General features: G+C 48.9%; 1 protein-coding gene across 1 annotated transcript; it reads left to right on the top strand.

Moving 5' to 3' along the window:
* The first annotated feature begins 16,379 nt into the window (after positions 1 to 16,379).
* LOC119295038 lies at positions 16,380 to 19,815 on the top strand. Its single transcript, XM_037573364.1, has 11 exons — positions 16,380 to 16,532; positions 16,936 to 17,021; positions 17,112 to 17,173; positions 17,282 to 17,351; positions 17,417 to 17,471; positions 18,119 to 18,199; positions 18,278 to 18,375; positions 18,465 to 18,537; positions 18,642 to 18,730; positions 18,980 to 19,246; positions 19,344 to 19,815. The coding sequence occupies exons 2-11, from the start codon at positions 16,953 to 16,955 to the stop codon at positions 19,437 to 19,439; spliced, it is 960 nt and encodes a 319-aa protein (XP_037429261.1). The 5' UTR covers positions 16,380 to 16,532; positions 16,936 to 16,952; the 3' UTR covers positions 19,440 to 19,815.
* The last annotated feature ends 546 nt before the right edge of the window (positions 19,816 to 20,361 follow it).

Below are 20,361 nucleotides of genomic sequence, written 5' to 3'. Positions count from 1 at the left end.
CACAAAATCTAACCGTTACACACAATTTACAAATCTCGGTGGGACCGAATCAACAAACTCGGTCAGACCGATTCAGTAAACCTAGTGACCGTTAGGGTTTTCGGTGGGACCGACATGCAACTCGGTAGGACCGATATGGTTAGGGTTAGGGCATAACGTAATCTCGGTGAGACCGATTACACAAACTCGGTGAGACCGATTTTGGTAATAAGATAACCAGAGAGTTGGTCAGGTAAACTCAGTGGGACCGATTCGCTCATTTCGGTGAGACCGAAATGTTACAAAAAGGAAACAGAGGGTTTACATTGCAATATCGGTGGGACCGATCGCTCACTTCGGTTAGACCGAAATGTTACAAAGGGAAATAGAGAGATTACAATCCCATCTCGGTGACACCGAGATCCCTATTGGTGAGACCGATTTGCCTAGGGTTTGTGGCAGTGGCTATGACATCTGAACTTGGTAGCGCCGGATAGAAAGAATCGGTGGGGCCGAGTTTGACTTTAGGTTTAGTTCATATGTGGATATGAGAAAGTAGTTGAGGGTTTTTGGAGAAATATCACTAAGCACTTGAAGCAAGAAACTCATCAAGCAACACCTCATCCCTTCTTGATAGTATTGGCTTTTCCTATAGACTCAATGTGATCTTGGATCACTAAAATATAAAATGTAGAGTCTTGAGCTTTTGAGCTTGAGCCAATCCTTTTATCCTTAGTATTTTGAGGGATCCACTTTCCTCATCCATTCCATGCCATTCATTGAGCTTTCCTGAAATAATTGTCTTGGAATAGTGTTAGCTCAATGAGCTATATGTTGTTAGGAATTACCAAAACCACCTAGGGATAGTTGCACTTTCACCTGCCGCCGCGATGAGGGTGCTCGGCAGGAGACGTCGAGACCATGGTACGAGCGGCCTCCTCCCGGATATCCATTGCCCTTGTACGCCCAGGCCGAGGGCCCTGGGGAAGAGGGCGCCGAGTGGCGCCGCTCGCGCCGCCGGCGTCGCCGGTGGATCACGGCGACGCGCGTCGTCCCCCCTGGAGTCCATGTTGCGGACTCTTCCCGCGAGCTCGTGCTTCACGCCGCCATGCCTCCGAGCTCTTGGATCCGCCTTCCTGCTTCCTTCGCCTTCGAGATATCACCGAGGGGGCCTCAGGAGCTCTGGCTGCAGCACGCCGACTGCAGCACCCCCGCGGCTGAAGCGGAGGTCGAGGTTGTCGCCCCTGGCAAGGTCTTCATGACCCGAGGCTGGGGCGAGATTGCCAGGGTCTGCCGAACGGGGGGCGCCCTCGTGATTCATCTGGAATACGACGGCGCCTCCATGATGTTCTTCAAGGTCTTCGACGCGGAAGGACGTCGGCTGGAGTGTTGCCCCAGAGACAGCGGCCAGAGCCCTAGAGCGGCGAGGACTAGGCCTGCCGCCCATTTCTCCAGCAGCTCCTATGGTAGCAACGGACATGCCGGGGGGTCCAGCGACTCCCCCGAGCTTCTCTTGACTCTAGAGATGAGCGACGACAGCTACGAGCCCCCGAGCTCACGCCGCGCCCGGAGCAGAGCTGGTGCGCTAGGCGGTCGGCGCGGCTAATCTGGATGGGGTTGGCGCTGGCCTCACGCGGCCCACTATTGATGATGGCGTCTGCTGCTAAGGCACCTATAGTCAGGGCTCCTTAGGATTTGCATCTTTTGCTCCCTGCGAGGAATCAAGGAAGTACCCCGTGGGGGCATGTAAAGCGTTTGTAATCCCTTTGGTTAATATGATCCTTATCGTGAAGTGCGAGATGCTTGTCCTGTCTCAGCTTGGTTCCTCCTTTCTAACCTCACGAGGGCTTGGTGCTCTGCGCCGACAGGTCCGGGTCCCCTGGCAGGCTTCAGCCGTCGCTCGTATGCCAGGTCACGATGTCGTGGTCAAGGCCAGGAGGTGAGCGGCCCGAGGTCCAGTAAGAGCCCCCGAGGCATGATGCTCAGGAGGTCCCCCTTAGCGCTCAAGCAGCCGTCACTCGGTGAGAAAGGAGCACAATGCCGCCGTTACAGGGCCGCATTAGGTGCAGAGTTGGTGTTGCGTTAGCTAGCAGTTCCATAGTGGGTGACTTATCTCAGGAGCTTAGGGCCATTCCTCGGTGCGACGCCAGACCCGCGCGTCTGCAGCTGGGGAGTTGCCCGGTGAGGTCTTCGCAAGCTTCCTCCCTCTCTCCCGCACTCCCCTTCGCGCTCTACGTCCTCGGGTCTCGGCCCTCGAGCGAGCTCAGCCGTCGCTGGTATGCCAGGTCGCGATGCCGTGGACAAGGACAGGAGGTGAGGGCTGCAGAGCCAGTAGGAGCCCATGAGTCGCGATGCTTAGGTGCCCCCCCTTTAACGCGCAAGCGGTTTGTGCGGGTGAGAGAGAAAGAGAGACCGCGAAGGCCTCGCCCGACGATGTCCCTTAAAGAGACCATGTAAACTCATCACAAGGAAAATGAGAATTTCCATTATAATTGTCGGCCAGCCACTGGTTGCTCTGGGGGAGTGATGAGGGCACTGAGGGCCTGGTGAGGTGGCGCTTTGCGGGGCTGCCGCGGCCAGAGCTCAGCCACTCTGGTTTGTCGACGTTGCAGGGAGGAACCCGTGCACAAGCATCGTGCCAGGGAGAGCAGCTCCAAAGGATGGCGTCAATCGAGCGGGCGATTAAGTCAGGCAGGTTAAGCATGGAAGGGTAAATTAGTTTAGACAGATGTGAGAGGGATACACGCCACTGGGCCAGGCCCGAGCGGCTTGGTGATAATGCAGCCCGAGGGGCGCCCCCAGCAAGGTAAACTAAAGACATGAGCAAAAGAGATACATGCCGCAGGGACGGACCCACGCGGCCTGGGAATGATGCAGCCCTTGGGGCGCTCCCAGCTGAAAATGGAACTTTAAAGATGTCACCTAATACCGTTGGAGATGAAGGAATGTTGAAGTAGTGGACGACGCGCGGTGAGGAAGCTGATCCTCACAAGGTCCCGTGACCCGGAGCCTCGGGAGGCTCTGGGGGCCCAGGTGGCTCCTCGAGGACCATCTCCATCTCTGCCAGGACCACACAGTGCTTGACCTCCTGAGCCTCCAGAATGCTCCTCATCAGGCGCTGATGAGCAGCGGCCGTGTCCGGCAGGCCAAGAGGCATGCGAACGTAGCTGTGAGGTGGACCCTCACAACGTCCCACACGCGAGGGCCAGAGGCGCTCCTGAGACGTGGCTCGGTTGAGCCCTGGCACGTCGATGCAAACGCGTAGCCCACCATCCTCGCCTGGATGGGGAGCTATGGCGGGTAAGCGGCGGCTGCCGCGCATGACTCTTGACACCTGTAGCTCCTGAGTGTTTCTAGCGATGAACTCCTGAGGGTTGAACCTTCCTTGCCTCGCAAGTTCCTGAGGGAAACATGTCGCGGAGCACGCCTCCAAGTGGTGCCCGAGCGCCTCCCTCGTGACCTTGGCAAAGTCAGTGGCCCTCCAGGAGAGAGCCCTCGAGCCTTGCCCGAGGAGGGCGCCGGGCGCGCCTTCCTATGCGATAGAGGGAGGCGCCCCTTGAACGGGCACGGATCCTGATGCGGTGCCACTAGAGGTGCCTACCTCCTAAGGGTTCGGGCCAGGTGATGTCTTCTTCTTCTTAGGGACTACCTCGGGAAGGCTCTCGCTCCTGTGATCTGGGTCTTTGATTGACGCAGCCTGGAAGGCACGCTCGAGTGAACACACTACATCCTTCTCCTCATAGGGGACTGTGATGACTCCACCGCTTCCTGGCATCTTGAGGACATTGTAGCCATGGTGAGTCACCACCATGAACTTGGCCAGGGCCGGATATCTGAGGATGGCGTTGTATGGCAGGCGAATGTGGGCGACGTCGAAGCCGATGAGCTCAGTGCGGTAGTTCTTGCACTGTCCGAAGGTGACGGGGAGGCGGACCTGCCCTATCGGGGTGGTAGAACCATCAGTGACTCCTAAGAAAGGCTTGGTCGGCTGAAGCTGATCGTAAGGCACTTGGAGATTGTTGAATGTCTCGACAGACAGAACGTTGAGCCCTGCGCCACCATCGATGAGGGTCCTGGTGACCTGCACATTGCTAATGACTGGGGAACAGAGCATCGGGAGGACCCCAGCTGTTGCTGCGCATTTGAGCTGATCCGCTGAGCTGAACGTGATGGCACATGTGGACCACCTGAGAGGGTGCGAGGCCTCGAGCTTTGGGAGGACAGCATTCACCTCGCGAGCAAACTGCTTGAAGATACGTTTAGAGGTTGGGGCCTGAGCTCCGCCCAAGATGCAAGCGATAGCATGTGGCTCCTGGAAGCCCCCAGCCCCCTCGTCCTGATGCTGGTCTTCATTCCTCCTTGGCAGTGGCGGCAGAGGAGGGAGGCCTGCGTTGCCTTGTGGGCGATCCTCATGAGGCTGATCCCTCCAAGCCCCCTCGCGAGGCTGGTCCTGCCAGCGGTCCTCGCAAGGTCGGTCAGGCCACCCTTGGCGAGGGCCACGGTCTTCCCATCGTCCTCCACCTCTTCCTCCTCCTTGGCCATAGCCCCGATCACTGCGCTCGGGGCATCGACCGCCACGTCCTTCTCGCACGGCCCTGAGCTCTTGACATTCGTTGGTGTTGTGAGTGTGGAGGTCGTGGTACACGCAGTACCGGCTGCCCTTTGATGACTCCAGTTGATCTCTGCCATGTTTGGTGTCTGGCTCAGCTGCGAGCACAACTGCTCCTTTGCGCTTCACGTCCTTGACCTTGGCTTTCTTCTCTTCAGGATCAGCACTTGGAAGCTCGAGGAGGGAGAGACGTCCCTCCTTAGTCCTGGCGCACTTGGTCACCAGGTTGAACAGCTCCAGAGATGTGCACAGATCTTCATGGATTGCCAGCTCCTCTTTCATCTTGATGTCACGGACGCCATCGGAAAAGGCTGAGATGATGGCCTCCTCAGTCACCCTGGGGATCTTGAGGCGAGCGTTGTTGAAGCGCTGGATGTACTTTTGCAGGGTCTTTCCTGGTTGCTGCTTGATGCGGCGCAAGTCACTCATAGCCGGGGGCCGGTCGCGAGTGCCTTGGAAGTTGGCGATGAAGCGGGTGCGCATCTCGTCCCACGAGGAGATCGTGCTGGGAGGCAGGTTCAGGAGCCAGGTGCGGGCGCCATCCTTGAGCGCCATGGGAAACCAGTTCGCCATGACCTTTTCGTCTCTGTTGGCCGCCTCGATGCCCAGCTTGTAGAGCTGGAGGAACTCCGCGGGGTCGGCGGTGCCGTCGTAGCGAGGAGGCAGATCCGGCTTGAACTTGCCCGGCCAGGCCACGCTGCACAGCTCGGCGGTGAAGGCACGGCAGCCTGCGGTAGCCACTTGGGGCCTTTGCTGACACAGGGCTTGATCCTGGGGGTCTCCGCGCGCTGCCGCCAGGAGCAGCGCGGGGTCTTGGCGCGCTTGAGCAGGAACGCGGTCATGGCGTGCGGGCGCAGGAAGCACGCGAGCACCTTCTTGAGGGCGAGGGACTTCTTGGCAGCTCCTTTCTTGCTGCGCGGGTGCTGGACGCGGTGGGTCTCGTCTAGGGGCCGCACGCCTTGGGGTCAGGGCGCCTTCTTGGAGAGGAGGCGGCGGAGGCGCCTCCGGAGCTGCGTTGCCCGCGCAGGACAGAGGGCGATGCAGCGAGAGGGACGCCGTAGAGGAGCCCCCTGCGGCGCTGACGAGCTCCGTGATGTGAGCGGGCCAGTCGTAGAGGTCGTCGACAGGACGGTAGTGCAGGAGCTCACACGCTAGGAGCAACGCGGCGTGCGTGTCCGCAGGAGCGCGTCGAGCGTGCGACTGTTGGGGAACGTAGTAATTTCAAAATTTTCCTACGCACACGCAAGATCATGGTGATGCATAGCAACGAGAGGGGAGAGTGTTTTCTACGTACCCTCATAGACCGTAGGCGGAAGCGTTAGAACAACGCGGTTGATGTAGTCGTACGTCTTCACGGTCCAACCGATCCAAGCACCGAACGTACGGCACCTCCGAATTCAGCACACGTTCAGCTCGATGACGATCCCCGGACTTCGATCCAGCAAAGTGTCGGGGATGAGTTCCGTCAGCACGACGACGTGGTGACGATGATGATATTCTACCGACGCAGGGCTTCGCCTAAGCACCGCAACGATATGACCGATGTGAAATATGGTGGAGGGGGGCACCGCACACGGCTAAGAAACGATCACGAAGATCAACTTGTGTGTCATGGGGTGCCCCCCTGCCCCCGTATATAAAGGAGCAAGGGGGAAGGAGGCCGGCCCTAGGAGGGGGCGCGCCAAGTGTGGAGTCCTACTAGGACTCCCTAGTCCTAGTAGGATTCCACCTCCCTTGTTGGAGTAGGAGAAGGGGAAAGAGGGGGAGAGGAAGAAGGAAAGGGGGGCTGCGCCCCTTGTCCAATTCGTACCAGAGGGGGGGCGCAGGCCTCCTTCCTTTTGGCCTCTCTCATCTATTCCCGTATGGCCCAATAAGGCCCATATACTCCTCGGCGAATTCCCGTAACTCTCCGGTACTCCGAAAAATACCCGAATCACTCGGAACCTTTCCGAACTCCGAATATAGTCGTCCAATATATCGATCTTTACGTCTCGACCATTTCGAGACTCCTCGTCATGTCCCCGATCTCATCCGGGACTCCGAACTCCTTCGGTACATCAAAACTCATAAACTCATAATATAACTGTAATCGAAACCTTAAGCGTGCGGACCCTACGGGTTCGAGAACTATGTAGACATGACCTAGAACTATTCTTGGTCAATAACCAATAGCAGAACCTGGATGCTCATATTGGCTCCTACATATTCTACGAAGATCTTTATCGGTCAAACCGCATAACAACATACGTTGTTCCCTTTGTCATCGGTATGTTACTTGCCCGAGATTCGATCGTCGGTATCCAATACCTAGTTCAATCTCATTACTAGCAAGTCTATTTACTCATTACGTAATGCATCATTCTGTAACTAACTCATTAGCTACATTGCTTGCAAGGCTTATAGTGATGTGAATTACCGAGAGGGCCCAGAGATACCTCTCCGACAATCGGAGTGACAAAACCTAATCTCGAAATACGCCAACCCAACATGTACCTTTGGAGACACCTGTAGTACTCCTTTATAATCACCCAGTTACGTTGTGACATTTGGTAGCACCCAAAGTGTTCCTCCGGTAAACGGGAGTTGCATAATCTCATAGTTACAGGAACATGTATAAGTCATGAAGAAAGCAATAGCAACATACTTAACGATCAAGTGCTAACTAACGGAATGGGTCAAGTCAATCACATCATTCTCCTAATGATATGATCCCGTTAATCAAATGACAACTCATGTCTATGCCTAGGAAACTTAACCATCTTTGATTCAACGAGCTAGTCAAGTAGAGGCATACTAGTGACACTATGTTTGTCTATGTATTCACACATGTATTATGTTTCCGGTTAATACAATTCTAGCATGAATAATAAACATTTATCATGATATAAGGAAATAAATAATAACTTTATTATTGCCTCTAGGGCATATTTCCTTCAGTCTCCCACTTGCACTAGAGTCAATAATCTAGTTCACATCGCCATGTGATTTAACATCAATATTCACATCTGTATGTGATTAATACCCAATAGTTCACATCGTCATGTGGCCAACACCCGAAGGGTTTACTAGAGTCAATAGTCTAGCTCACATCGCTATGTGATTAACACCCAAAGAGTACAAAGGTATGATCATGTTTTGTTCGTAAGAGAAATTTAGTCAACGGGTCTGTCACATACAGAGCCGTATGTATTTTGCAAATATTCTATGTCTTCAATGCTCGGCATGGAGCTATTCTAGCTAATTGCTCCCACTTTCAATATGTATCCAGATTGAGACTTAGAGTCATCTAGATCAGTGTAAAAGTTTGCACCGATGTAACTTTTATAACGAACTCTTTTATCACCTCCATAATCGAGAAACATCTCCTTAGTCCTCACTAAGGATATTCTTGACCGCTGTCCAGTGATCTACTATTAGACCAAAATTGCATTCCTTTGTCAAACTCAGAACAAGGTATACAATAGGTCTGGTTCACAGCATAGCACACTTTATAGAACCTATGACTGAGGCATAGGGAATGACTTTTCATTCTCTTTCTATTTTCTGCCATGGTCGGGTCTTGAGTCTTACTCAACTTCACACCTTGCAACACAGGCAAGAACTCCTTCTTTGACTGTTCCATTTTGAACTATTTCAAAAAATTTATCAAGGTATGTACTCATTGAAAAATCTTATCAAGTGTCTTGATCTATCTATATAGATCTTGATGCTCAATGTGTAAGTAGCTTCACCGAGGTCTTTCTTTGAAAAACTCCTTTCAAACACTCCTTTATGCTTTGCAGAATAATTATACATTATTTCCGATCAACAATATGTCATTCACTTACACTTATCAGAAATGCTGTAGTGCTCCCACTCACTTTATTGTAAATACAGGCTTCTTCAAAAGTCTGTATAAACCATATGCTTTGATCAACTCATCAAAGCGTATATTCCAACTCCGAGATGCTTGCACCAGTCCATAGATGGATCGCTGGAGCTTGCACACTTTGTTAGCATCTTTAGGATTGACAAAAACTTTCTGGTTGCATCATATACAACTCTTCTTTAATAAATCCATTAAGGAATCCAGTTTTGACATCCATTTGCCAGATTTCATAAAATGTGGCAATTGCTAACATGATTCAGACAGACTTAAGCTTCGATACGAGTGAGAAAATCTCATCGTATTCAACACCTTGAACTTGTTGAAAACCTTTCGCAACAAGTCGAGCTTAGTAGATAGTAACACTACTATCAGTGTCCGTATTCCTCTTGAAGATCCATTTATTTAACATGGCTTGCTGATCATCGAGCAAGTTAATCAAAGTCCATACTTTGTTCTCATACATGGATCATATCTCAGATTTTATGGCCTCAAGCCATTTTGCGGAATCTGGGCTCACCATCGCTTCTTCATAGTTTGTAGGCTCGTCATGGTCTAGTAACATAACTTCCAGAACCGGATTACCGTACCACTCTGGTGCGGATCTTACTCTGGAAGACCTACGAGGTTCTGTAGTAACTTAATCTGAAGTTTCATGATCATCATCATTAACTTCCTCACTAATTGGTGTAGTAGTCACAGGAACAGATTTCTGTGATGAACTAATTTCCAATAAGGGAGCAGGTACAGTTACCTCCTCCCACTCACTTCTTTCGAGAGAAACTTCTTCTCTAGAAAGGATCCATTCTTGGCAACGAATGTTTTGCCTTCAGATCTGTGACAGAAGGTGTGCCCAACAGTTTCCTTTGGGTATTCTATGAAGACGCACTTCTCCGATTTGGGTTTGAGCTTATCAGGATGAAACATTTTCATATAAGCATCGTAGCCCTAAACTTAAAGAAACGACAACTTGGGTTTCTTGCTTAACCACAGTTCATATAGTGTCATCTCAACGGATTTAGATGGTGCCCTTTTAACGTGAATGCAGCTGTCTCTAATGCATAACCCCAAAACGATAATGGTAAATCAATAAGAGACATCATAGATCGCACCATATCCAATAAAGTGCAGCTACGACGTTCGGACACACCATAACGTTGTGGTGTTCCAGGTGGCGTGAGCTGTGAAACTATTTTGCATTGTTTTAATTGAAGACCAAACTCGTAACTCAAATATTCGTCTCCGCGATCAGATCGCGGAAACTTTATTTTCTTGTTACGATGATTTTTCCACTTCACTCTGAAATTCTTTGAACCTTTCAATTATTTCAGACTTATGTTTCATCAAGTAGATATACCCATATCTTCTCAAATCATCTTGTGAAGGTCAGAAAATAACGATACTTGCCATGAGCATCAACACTCATTGGATCACATACATCGGTATGTATTATTTCCAACAAGTCAGTAGCTCGTTCCATTGTTCCGAAGAACGGAGTTTTAGTCATCTTGCCCAAAAGGCACGGTTCGCAAGCATCAAATGATTCATAACCAAGTGATTCCGAAAATCCATCTTTATGGAGCTTCTTCATGCGCTTTACACCGATATGACCCAAACGGTAGTGCCACAAATAAGTTGCACTATCATTATTAACTTTGCATCTTTTGGCATCAATATTATGAATATGTGTATCACTACGATCGAGATCCAACAAATTATTTTCATTGGATGTATGACCATTGAAGGCTTTATTCATGTAAACAGAACAACAATTATTCTCTGATTTTAAATGAATAACCGTATTGCAATAAACATGATCAAATCATATTCATGCTCAACGCAAACGCCAAATAACATTTATTTAGGTTCTACACAAATTTCGAAAGTGTAGGGAGAGTGTGATGATGATCATATCAATCTTGGAACTATTTCCAACACACATCGTCACTTCACCCTCAACTAGTCTCTGTTTATTCCGTAACTCCTGTTTTGAGTTACTAATATTTAGCAACCGAACAAGTATCAAATACTCAGGGGCTACAATAAACACTAGTAAGGTACACATCAATAACTTGTATATCAAATATACCCTTGTTCACTTTGCCATCCTTCTTATCCACCAAATATTCAGGGTATTTCCATTTCCAGTGACCATTTCCTTTGCAGTGTAAGCACTCAGTTTCAGGCTTTGGTCCAGCTTTGGTCTTCTTCACGGGAGTGACAACTTGTTTGCCATTCTACTTGAAGTTTCCCTTTCTATCCCTTTGCCCTTTTCTTGAAACTAGTGGTCTTGTCAATCATCAACACTTGATGCTCTTTCTTGATTTCTACCTTCGTCGATTTCAACATCATGAAGAGCTCGGGAATTGTTTTCGTCATCCCTTGCATACTATAGTTCATCACGAAGTTCTAGTAACTTAGTGATGGTGACTAGAGAATTCTGTCAATCACTATCTTATCTGGAAGATTAACTCCCACTTGATTCAAGTGATTGAAGTACCCAGACAATCTGAGCACATGCTTACTAGTTGAGCGATTCTCCTTCATCTTTTAGCTATAGAACTTGTTGGAGACTTCATATCTCTCAACTCGGGTATTTGCTTGAAATATTAACTTCAATTCCTGGAACATCTCATATGGTCCATGACGTTCAAAACGTTTTTGAAGTCCCGATTCTAAGCCATAAAGCATGGTGCACAAAACTATCAAGTAGTCATCATATTGGGCTAGCCAAACGTTCATAACATCTGCATCTGCTCCTGCAATAGGTCTGTCACCTAGCGGTGCATTAAGGACATAATTCTTCTGTGCAGCAATGAGGATAAACCTCAGAACGGACCAAGTCCGCATCATTGCTACTAACATTTTTCAACTTAGTTTTCTCTAGGAACACATATAAATATAGGGAAGCAAAAAACATAGGGAAGCAACAACGCGAGCTATTGATCTACAACATAATCTGCAAAATACTACCAGGACTAAGTTCATGATAAATTAAAGTTCAATTAATCATATTACTTAAGAACTCCCACTTAGACAGACATCTCTCTAGTCATCTAAGTGATCACGTGATCCAAATCAACTAAACCATAACCGATCATCACGTGAGATGGAGTAGTTTTTAATAGTGAACATCATTATGTTGATCATATCTACTATATGATTCACGCTCGACCTTTCGGTCTCCGTGTTCCGAGGCCATATCTGCATATGCTAGGCTCGTCAAGTTTAACCTGAGTATTCCACGTGTGCAAAACTGGCTTGGACCCATTGTAGATGGACGTTGAGCTTATCACACCCGATCATCACGTGGTGTCTGGGCACGATGAACTTTGGCAATGGTGCATACTCAGGGAGAACACTTCTTGATAATTTAGTGAGAGATCATCTTAAAATGCTACCGTCAATCAAAGCAAGATAAGATGCATAAAGGATAAACATCACATGCAATCAATATAAGTGATATGATATGGCCATCATCATCTTGTGCTTGTGATCTCCATCTCCGAAGCACCGTCATGATCACCATCGTCACCGGCGCGACACCTTGATCTCCATCGTAGCATCGTTGTCGTCTCGCCAATCTTATGATTCTACGACTATCGCTACCGCTTAGTGATAAGGCAAAGCATTACAGGGCGATTGCATTGCATACAATAAAGCGACAACCATATGGCTCCTGCCAGTTGCCGATAACTTCGGTTACAAAATATGATCATCTCATACAATAAAATATAGCATCACGTCTTGACCATATCACATCACAACATGCCCTGCAAAAACAAGTTAGACGTCATCTACTTTGTTGTTGCAAATTTTACGTGGCTGCTACGGGCTTAGCAAGAACCGTTCTTACCTACGCATCAAAACCACAACGATAGTTTGTCAAGTTGGTGTTGTTTTAACCTTCGCAAGGACCGGGCATAGCCACACTCGGTTCAACTAAAGTGAGAGAGACAGACACCCGCCAGTCACCTTTAAGCACGAGTGCTCGTAACGGTGAAACCAGTCTCGCGTAAGCGTACGCGTAATGTCGGTCCGGGCCGCTTCATCTCACAATACCGCTGAACCAAAGTATGACATGCTGGTAAGCAGTATGACTTATATCACCCACAACTCACTTGTGTTCTACTCGTGCATATAACATCAACGCATAAAACCTAGGCTCGGATGCCACTGTTGGGGAACGTAGTAATTTCAAAATTTTCCTACGCACACGCAAGATCATGGTGATGCATAGCAACGAGAGGGGAGAGTGTTGTCTACGTACCCTCGTAGACCGTAAGCGGAAGCGTTAGAACAACGCGGTTGATGTAGTCGTACGTCTTCGCGGTCCGACCGATCCAAGCACCGAACGTACGGCACCTCCGAGTTCAGCACACGTTCAGCTCGATGACGATCCCCGGACTTCGATCTAGCAAAGTGTCGGGGATGAGTTCCGTCAGCACGACGGCCTGGTGACGATGATGATGTTCTACCGACGCAGGGCTTCGCCTAAGCACCGCAACGATATGACCAAGGTGGAATATGGTGGAGGGGAGCACCGCACACGGCTAAGGAACGATCACGAAGATCAACTTGTGTGTCATGGGGTGTCCCCCTGCCCCCGTATATAAAGGAGCAAGGGGGGAGGAGGCCGGCCCTAGGAGGGGGTGCGCCAAGTGTGGAGTCCTACTAGGACTCCCTAGTCCTAGTAGGATTCCACCTCCCTTATTGGAGTAGGAGAAGGGGAAAGAGGGGGAGAGGAAGAAGGAAAGGGGGGCTGCGCCCCTTGTCCAATTCGGACCAGAGGGGGGGCACAGGCCTCCTTCCTTTTGGCCTCTCTCCTCTATTCCCGTATGGCCCAATAAGGCCCATATACTCCCCGACGAATTCCCGTAACTCTCCGGTACTCCGAAAAATACCCGAATCACTCGGAACCTTTCCGAACTCCGAATATAGTCGTCCAATATATCGATCTTTACGTCTTGACCATTTCGAGACTCCTCGTCATGTCCCCGATCTCATCCGGGACTCTGAACTCCTTCGATACATCAAAACTCATAAACTCATAATATAACTGTAATCGAAACCTTAAGCGTGCGGACCCTACGGGTTCGAGAACTATGTAGACATGACCTAGAACTATTCTTGGTCAATAACCAATAGCGGAACCTAGATGCTCATATTGGCTCCTACATATTCTACGAAGATCTTTATCGGTCAAACCGCATAACAACATACGTTGTTCCCTTTGTCATCGGTATGTTACTTGCCCGAGATTCGATCGTCGGTATCCAATACCTAGTTCAATATCATTACTGGCAAGTCTCTTTACTCGTTACGTAATGCATCATTCCGTAACTAACTCATTAGCTACATTGCTTGCAAGGCTTATAGTGATGTGCATTACCGAGAGGGCCCAGAGATACCTCTCCGACAATCGGAGTGACAAAACCTAATCTCGAAATACGCCAACCCAACATGTACCTTTGGAGACACCTGTAGTACTCCTTTATAATCACCCAGTTACATTGTGACGTTTGGTAGCACCCAAAGTGTTCCTCCGGTAAACGGGAGTTGCATAATCTCATAGTTACAAGAACATGTATAAGTCATGAAGAAAGCAATAGCAACATACTTAACGATCAAGTGCTAAGCTAACGGAATGGGTCAAGTCAATCACATCATTCTCCTAATGATGTGATCCCGTTAATCAAATGACAACTCATGTCTATGGCTAGGAAACTTAACCATCTTTGATTCAACGAGCTAGTCAAGTAGAGGCATACTAGTGACACTATGTTTGTCTATGTATTCACACATGTATTATGTTTCCGGTTAATACAATTCTAGCATGAATAATAAACATTTATCATGATATAAGGAAATAAATAATAACTTTATTATTGCCTCTAGGGCATATTTCCTTCAGCGACGACGAGCCTGCTGGAGTTAGCGACGGGGTGACGGTGCGGCCTTCTCTCCGCACCGAGGGATGCAACGACGACGCCTGCTGCTCGTTCCCCGCCGGGCCGGTGGCGGCGTGGGCGGCAGGCGACGGGGAACGACGGGGAGGCCCACCGACGGGAGTCGTCTGGGCGACGTGGGCAGCGAGGGCAGCCCGACGCTCGGCGCGGGCTCGACGAGCGTCAGCCATGGATGCGACAGACGATGGAACACGAGACGGCGGAAGAAAATATTTCGGCACACCCCTACCTGGCGCGCCAAATGTTGGATTTCGGGTTCCGGCAGACCCTTGAGGTTCGAACTCTGGGGTGCGCGCGAAGATCTCTCCTCTACCAACTCACGTCCCAAAGCCTCGCAAGGAATCTAGGTTAGAAAGATGAACACACAAGGGACACGAGGTTTATACTGGTTCAGGCCACCATTGTGGTGTAATACCCTACTCTGGTGTGTGGTGCAGTGGATTGCCTCAGGGGCTGATGATGAACAATACAAGGGAAGAACAGCCTCGCGAGGGGTGTTCTTGTGGTGGTGTGGATGAACTGAATCCCCGCCCCCTATCCTTTGGTGGCTAGCCCTATATATAGAGAGGCCCTGGTCCTCTTCCCAAAATGTTGAGCGGGAAGGGCGCCAACAATTGGCCATTTTGAAGGGGAACATCTAGTACACCTATTCTGACTAAAGTTGATCTTCGACTGCCAAAGACTCTGACGATGACGCCGTCTTGGGCTCCATGGTGACCTCCATCCTGCGGCTCTGCTGGTCTTGGTCTTGTTGCACCGAAAAGGTAGCCTTTGCATGATGCCTTGGCCTGTGCATACTCCCCTTTGCACCAAAGAGGAAACAAGGACACTGCGCAGGCCGGCGCCCGCTTGGCCTCGGTCGTCATGGCTTGCGTCACGGGCACCTCGCGAGGTACCCTTGCCTTGATCTCTCCGCCTCCTCACGAGCTTGCCTGGCGAGGCCGCTCCTGAGGAAGCTTCCTGTCGTCCGCCCCGTGAGGCTTGACCCCTCGCGAGGGTCTTGAGCTTGAGTTGATGAAGGTGGGCCGTACTGGGTCACTGCTTGAGCCATGCCGCAGGCCGCAGGCAGGCAAGTCTGGGGACCCCCTTTCCCAGAGCACCGACAACGTAGGCTTGCTAACATAAGAACTAGGCATAACACTAATCCTGGAGCACAACCAAGCAAATCATGCTGCTGCCAGCTCCGAACTCTCCTGAAGCGCAGCCCCTTCTTGAGCAGAGGCCATCTCCAATGTACCTTCTCCACCGTGGTCGATCAGGCGTCCTCCACATCGTTCACGGCCTTGTCGTCTAGGTGGAAGAAATCCCGCATGACTATGATCACCTCAGGAGCCAGTTGCTCCCTGAACTTGGCGGTGAAATCATCCAGGGTGACCTCAGTCACGTCCTTGCCGTCCCTGGTGATGCCCAGGCTGCGACCAACCAGCCTTTCAGCTACCTTGGCCACCGGAGTGTCAGCAGGTCCATCGGGATGCCTGATTCTTTGCAGCGACAATCCGCCCTTGGTAGATATCCTGACACCAGCCAACGTCTTCCTGCGGGGCGCCGGGGGCTTGGGAGGCGAGCTTGGCTGACGGTCTTCAAAGATGGACGCCAGGGCCACCGCGTCATCCTAGGCCACCCTGCCATGCAAAGGAGAAGGAGTTCGCTACAGGAGGCCGTGACAGAGCAGCGGCCGCGTGGGTGACCCCTCGAAGCTAGGCGGCCTGCTTATTTGTTAATAGCATTTTATATATCTGCACATTTGAACTTGTAAAAAAAGGGAACATAAGGTATTGATTAGTGCCGATGACCCATAATTGTCTTTTTTGTGTGTGTTCTTCTTTATCTTGGCCTGCCCAACTAATTTTTTTTAGATCCGTCATTGTGTGCCACTTGGCAAAGGAACCAACGGAATTCTAGTATACGGTCGCCGTACACATCTTTTCCAGCGGTCCTTCTGCGGGCGCGACACGTGTCTCCTCCCGTTGTGACTGCAAAGCTGTTCCCTGCAAGCATCGGCATCCTCCTCCCCTCTCTACAGTACTTTCTCCACTTTCCCCTACCTCGATCGCTCCACCTGCAGCCGCGCGGCCGGCCGGAACCACCACCGCTCTTCGGCCGTGCCGAGGTAAGCCAACCTTCCCCCGGAACCGGATCCGTCGCGTTGCTTTGCCGCGCTCTTGCTGTTGGTGCCCCGGCTGGCAGTAGCCGGAGGTGGTGTGGGGCTTGCGTGGAGAGGTGCGGGAGGGCTTAGGCCACGCCATGAAGCTGTTCGACGTTATTTCTGTGAGCGTCAGGAATTCTTTTGTCCACAGGGGGTGAGACATCATGCGTGTGGATGAGCACGAGTGAATGCGCAGGCCACACGCAGTGTGCTGCTCCTGGAGCTCGCCTAGCAAGTTCGAGCTATTGCTTAATTGTGTCACTAGGCAGCACTTGGCAATTTATGGAAGTTGACTATTTACTTGGCAAAACTTGTTTGGGAGACGCTCTTTTACCCCAAGCTTTACCTGCTCATCTCATTCCTGTAGATCTTCCACTTGCTCTCATGGACGACAAGAGTGAAAAGGGGAAAGACAAGGATGGCTTTGCTTCCACTCCACCCAATCGCCACAAGGTGAGTGTTTTCTCCGGCTAAATCTCATATGCTTATAAGCTCAGTGTGCTGGCTGCTTACCATTTTTTTTCTTCTACTTTGCGCGTGCAGGCCGGGCTTAAATTTTCACCCAAGGTGCCTACTAGGAAAACCCCAAAATGTGTCCCTAAGATGTAATGTACACTAACCAGTGCTCTGTTTATGCATGCTTGTTCAAGTCAACATTTCCATTTAAAGTAGGCGCAGTGCTTGTGCAATGAAAGTAATTTGGGATTCTACAGGGAACCGGAAGAGGAGAACGAGCTCGACACAATTGATAAGGAGTTACTGATGAAACTTAGAACGCCACAGGTACTTGTATGTCTGAGTCCGATTTCTACGTGCCTGATTTAGGTTGGTGGTGTTTTATTCTGTAGTTTCATATGCAGAGTCAAGGGGCCCTCGAAAGAAGATTCAAGGCTGAGAAAAATGGTAAGTATTTTAATGTTATTTGCCTCACAATATCTACTGTACTTCCTGTTCCATCCTGCATTCACCAGCCTGTGTCCGATGAAAAATAACTGATCAGTTAACTGCAGTTGCTGTCACACAAACTTCCTAAGATTCTAGAATCACAACCTCCTTTGTATCTTGAGAGCTGCTGAACGATTTGTGACAAATAAGACACCGGTATCTCTGTATTTTTGAACAGTTCGTACTGACCATGTTCATATAGAATAGCTATTGGGTAAATGGTAATGGTGAGCTGTCCAAGTGCAAGGAGCACAAAGGCATCTAGTTCAAATATGCTATCTATTCAATTTGCATTGCCTAAGCAGACATGTGTGGCCAGGAAAAATCTGGACTCTGGAGTTGTCTCATGAAATCGTCACTAGCTTAGGATATAATTTGACTGGAGGTTTTCTCCAAACTAATGACATGCAGCATGATGCGCCTTAGAGGCTTAGATAATTGTTGCAATTTAGGTAATCAAAATTCGATTTAGAAGTCAGCACTGATTCGTCCATAAATATGGGTTTATGAATATTTATAACAATCTCAATACCGCCGGTGTAACGGCATTATGTTGTTTTCAGTTTATAATTTAGTAATAACATACTGCTCCATTACGACTGTAGAAGCCTGTGTTCAGGTTGCATTTGGACAAGTGAACTCTTCAACTGCAAGATCCTTCCCCACCCCTAAAAGTTCTTCATCAGGTAGGTTGGCACTCCCATTTGTTTCATATTTACCTTCATCTGAACATTTACAGAGCAATTTATCATTTCTTCTGCCAGTGAAACAAGAACAGGAGGTAAACCTTTTTAGCAAGTATACGATGTCTGGCGTTACGACTTCTGCTGCAAAGTTACCCAAACAGTTCACTGGACCTCAGGTTAGTAAACCCATACAAGCATAACATAAGGGGTGGGGTGGTGGGGGGTTGTTTTGTTATTTACCTGACTTATCTCCTAACTGTTGCAGGACTTTACCCATCGCAGCTACAACTATCCTCTTATTACCCTCCCTCTAAGGAGGCCCCACTCTGCAAATCCAGGTTCTGGTGTTCTTCATTTTTGCAGTTTTTGGCTTTTGCCACATCATGCTCACAGTTTGCCTCTCACAAACACTTCCGTTAACATCCCATTCTCTTTGCTACAGAATTTTTTGATGAAGACATGTTTGGAAAGTTCTCTTCCAGCAGAACACAAGATGGTGAATTAACTGCAGCTCAGGAACTTGGGCTAATGGTATGTATATCATGTTGCATGATATCATGTCGAGGAACACCATTCTTGTTCAGGTATTCATATCAAGGCAAAATAACGCACCCATGTTGATGGAACTGTCTTTTTTGTGGGGATGTCGATGAACTACCGGTTACTCTTTTTCTTTTAGACTTCTATTAGTTTTGTAATCTTATATTGATGGAACTGATTGTACCGACTGTATAGTATTAGTGGCCTAAAAACTGATGTATTATATTGATCGTTTGATAGGACACTGAGGACAACATGAATACACCACAGTTGCTCTTCTTCCAGTTCCCTGCAACTCTTCCTTTACCGCAGGTTGTATCCGTTGCTGGGGCAGATATGGACACGAGTGACAGTGAGGGTGTTGAAACAGAAGAACCCAATAAGAAGAGGAGACTCGAGTCAATCAACGGCTGTAAGCTAAAAGATTTGCCAGGTGGTCTCATGGGGAAGCTGCTCGTGTACAAGAGTGGTAAAGTGAAGATGAGGCTCGGAGATGCACTCTTTGATGTACGTGTTTAAAAAATTCTGCGCTTCTTTATGCTACATTTTCTGCTTATGTTTAGTCTTTTGATGATGCAGTACTTGAGATGAATAAAACGTGCAGGTTTCAGCTAGGTTTGGACTGCACATTTGCTCAAGAGGCTGTAGCGATCAACACAAACAAGAAGCACTGCTGCAGCCTGGGGGCTGGGGGAGGTGAACAAGCGTGCCATCGTAAACCCTGATATCGAGTATTTGGTAGACTCCATCAAGAGGATTGGATAGCGTGTGGGGAACTGCAAATAACTTCTCATATTACCTCCGAAAGTGACGCGAAGTGTGTTACTACTTACTACCATTGCTCCTTTTTCACACTCAGAACTGTGGCATTAGGAGAATAGTGGAAATTGATATCATGACATGGATGTGGTAGTGACAGCAAGTGGAGATGTTTTGCCGATTCTTTAAATTTAAATGGTACAGTGGGTGCATTTTCTCAATTTCTGAGATCTGTCACTTTGGTCAAGAGTTCACTGGTGATTACCACCACACTGTCATTTTCACTTATGGGGCCTGCGTAGAACTCATTTTGTTGTTGTTTTGTCATTCTATGCCGTTTGCTTTAGCACTTTATACAATCATAGGCTTCAGGAAGAGCAAATTAAGGATTACGGCTAAACATACATGTTCCCTTTTGCAAAGTGTATTTTGCCTCATGATTATGGAGTCCTGCTACAATTCAGGCTTTCCACTATCGAGTATCTGACATACGTGATGGATCATAGTGTCGTGCTCTCACCGCTCAGTGCCGGGTAGCTGGTGCCATCAGCTCATTCACTTTTGGTGGTTGCAGTTTGTTGCCAAGGCAACACATACACTTTACAAGCGAAGTCAGTTTTGATCATTCGTTAGCGAGCTTCCGCACTTTCCGGATTAAAAATGATTCATAGTAAGATTGCGGAGATGTAAAACCCCGAGGACAAGCAAATTAAACTACAATGTAGAACTTCCAGGAACAACATCAATCTAGAATTTGACACAGTGATATAAGGCAGGTAGTTATCCGTATGCTTACGGGCTGAAGAAGAGCAGACATGCACGAACAACTCTGATCCTCACCTAGGGTAAATCTCTATCTATGT

This window comes from Triticum dicoccoides, chromosome 4B (assembly GCF_002162155.2).
Source record: "Triticum dicoccoides isolate Atlit2015 ecotype Zavitan chromosome 4B, WEW_v2.0, whole genome shotgun sequence".
NCBI classification, from domain to species: domain Eukaryota; kingdom Viridiplantae; phylum Streptophyta; class Magnoliopsida; order Poales; family Poaceae; genus Triticum; species Triticum dicoccoides.
This window is presented reverse-complemented; position numbering and strand designations above follow the sequence as displayed.

Bases quoted from the DNA above. Each gene is read 5' to 3' on its own strand.
- LOC119295038 (XM_037573364.1), top strand. From the start codon at position 16,953: ATGGACGACAAGAGTGAAAAGGGGAAAGACAAGGATGGCTTTGCTTCC. The intron at 17,174-17,281 runs GTAATGTACACT...GGGATTCTACAG, and splicing joins CCAAAATGTGTCCCTAAGAT to GGAACCGGAAGAGGAGAACG. The intron at 19,247-19,343 runs GTACGTGTTTAA...TAAAACGTGCAG, and splicing joins TCGGAGATGCACTCTTTGAT to GTTTCAGCTAGGTTTGGACT.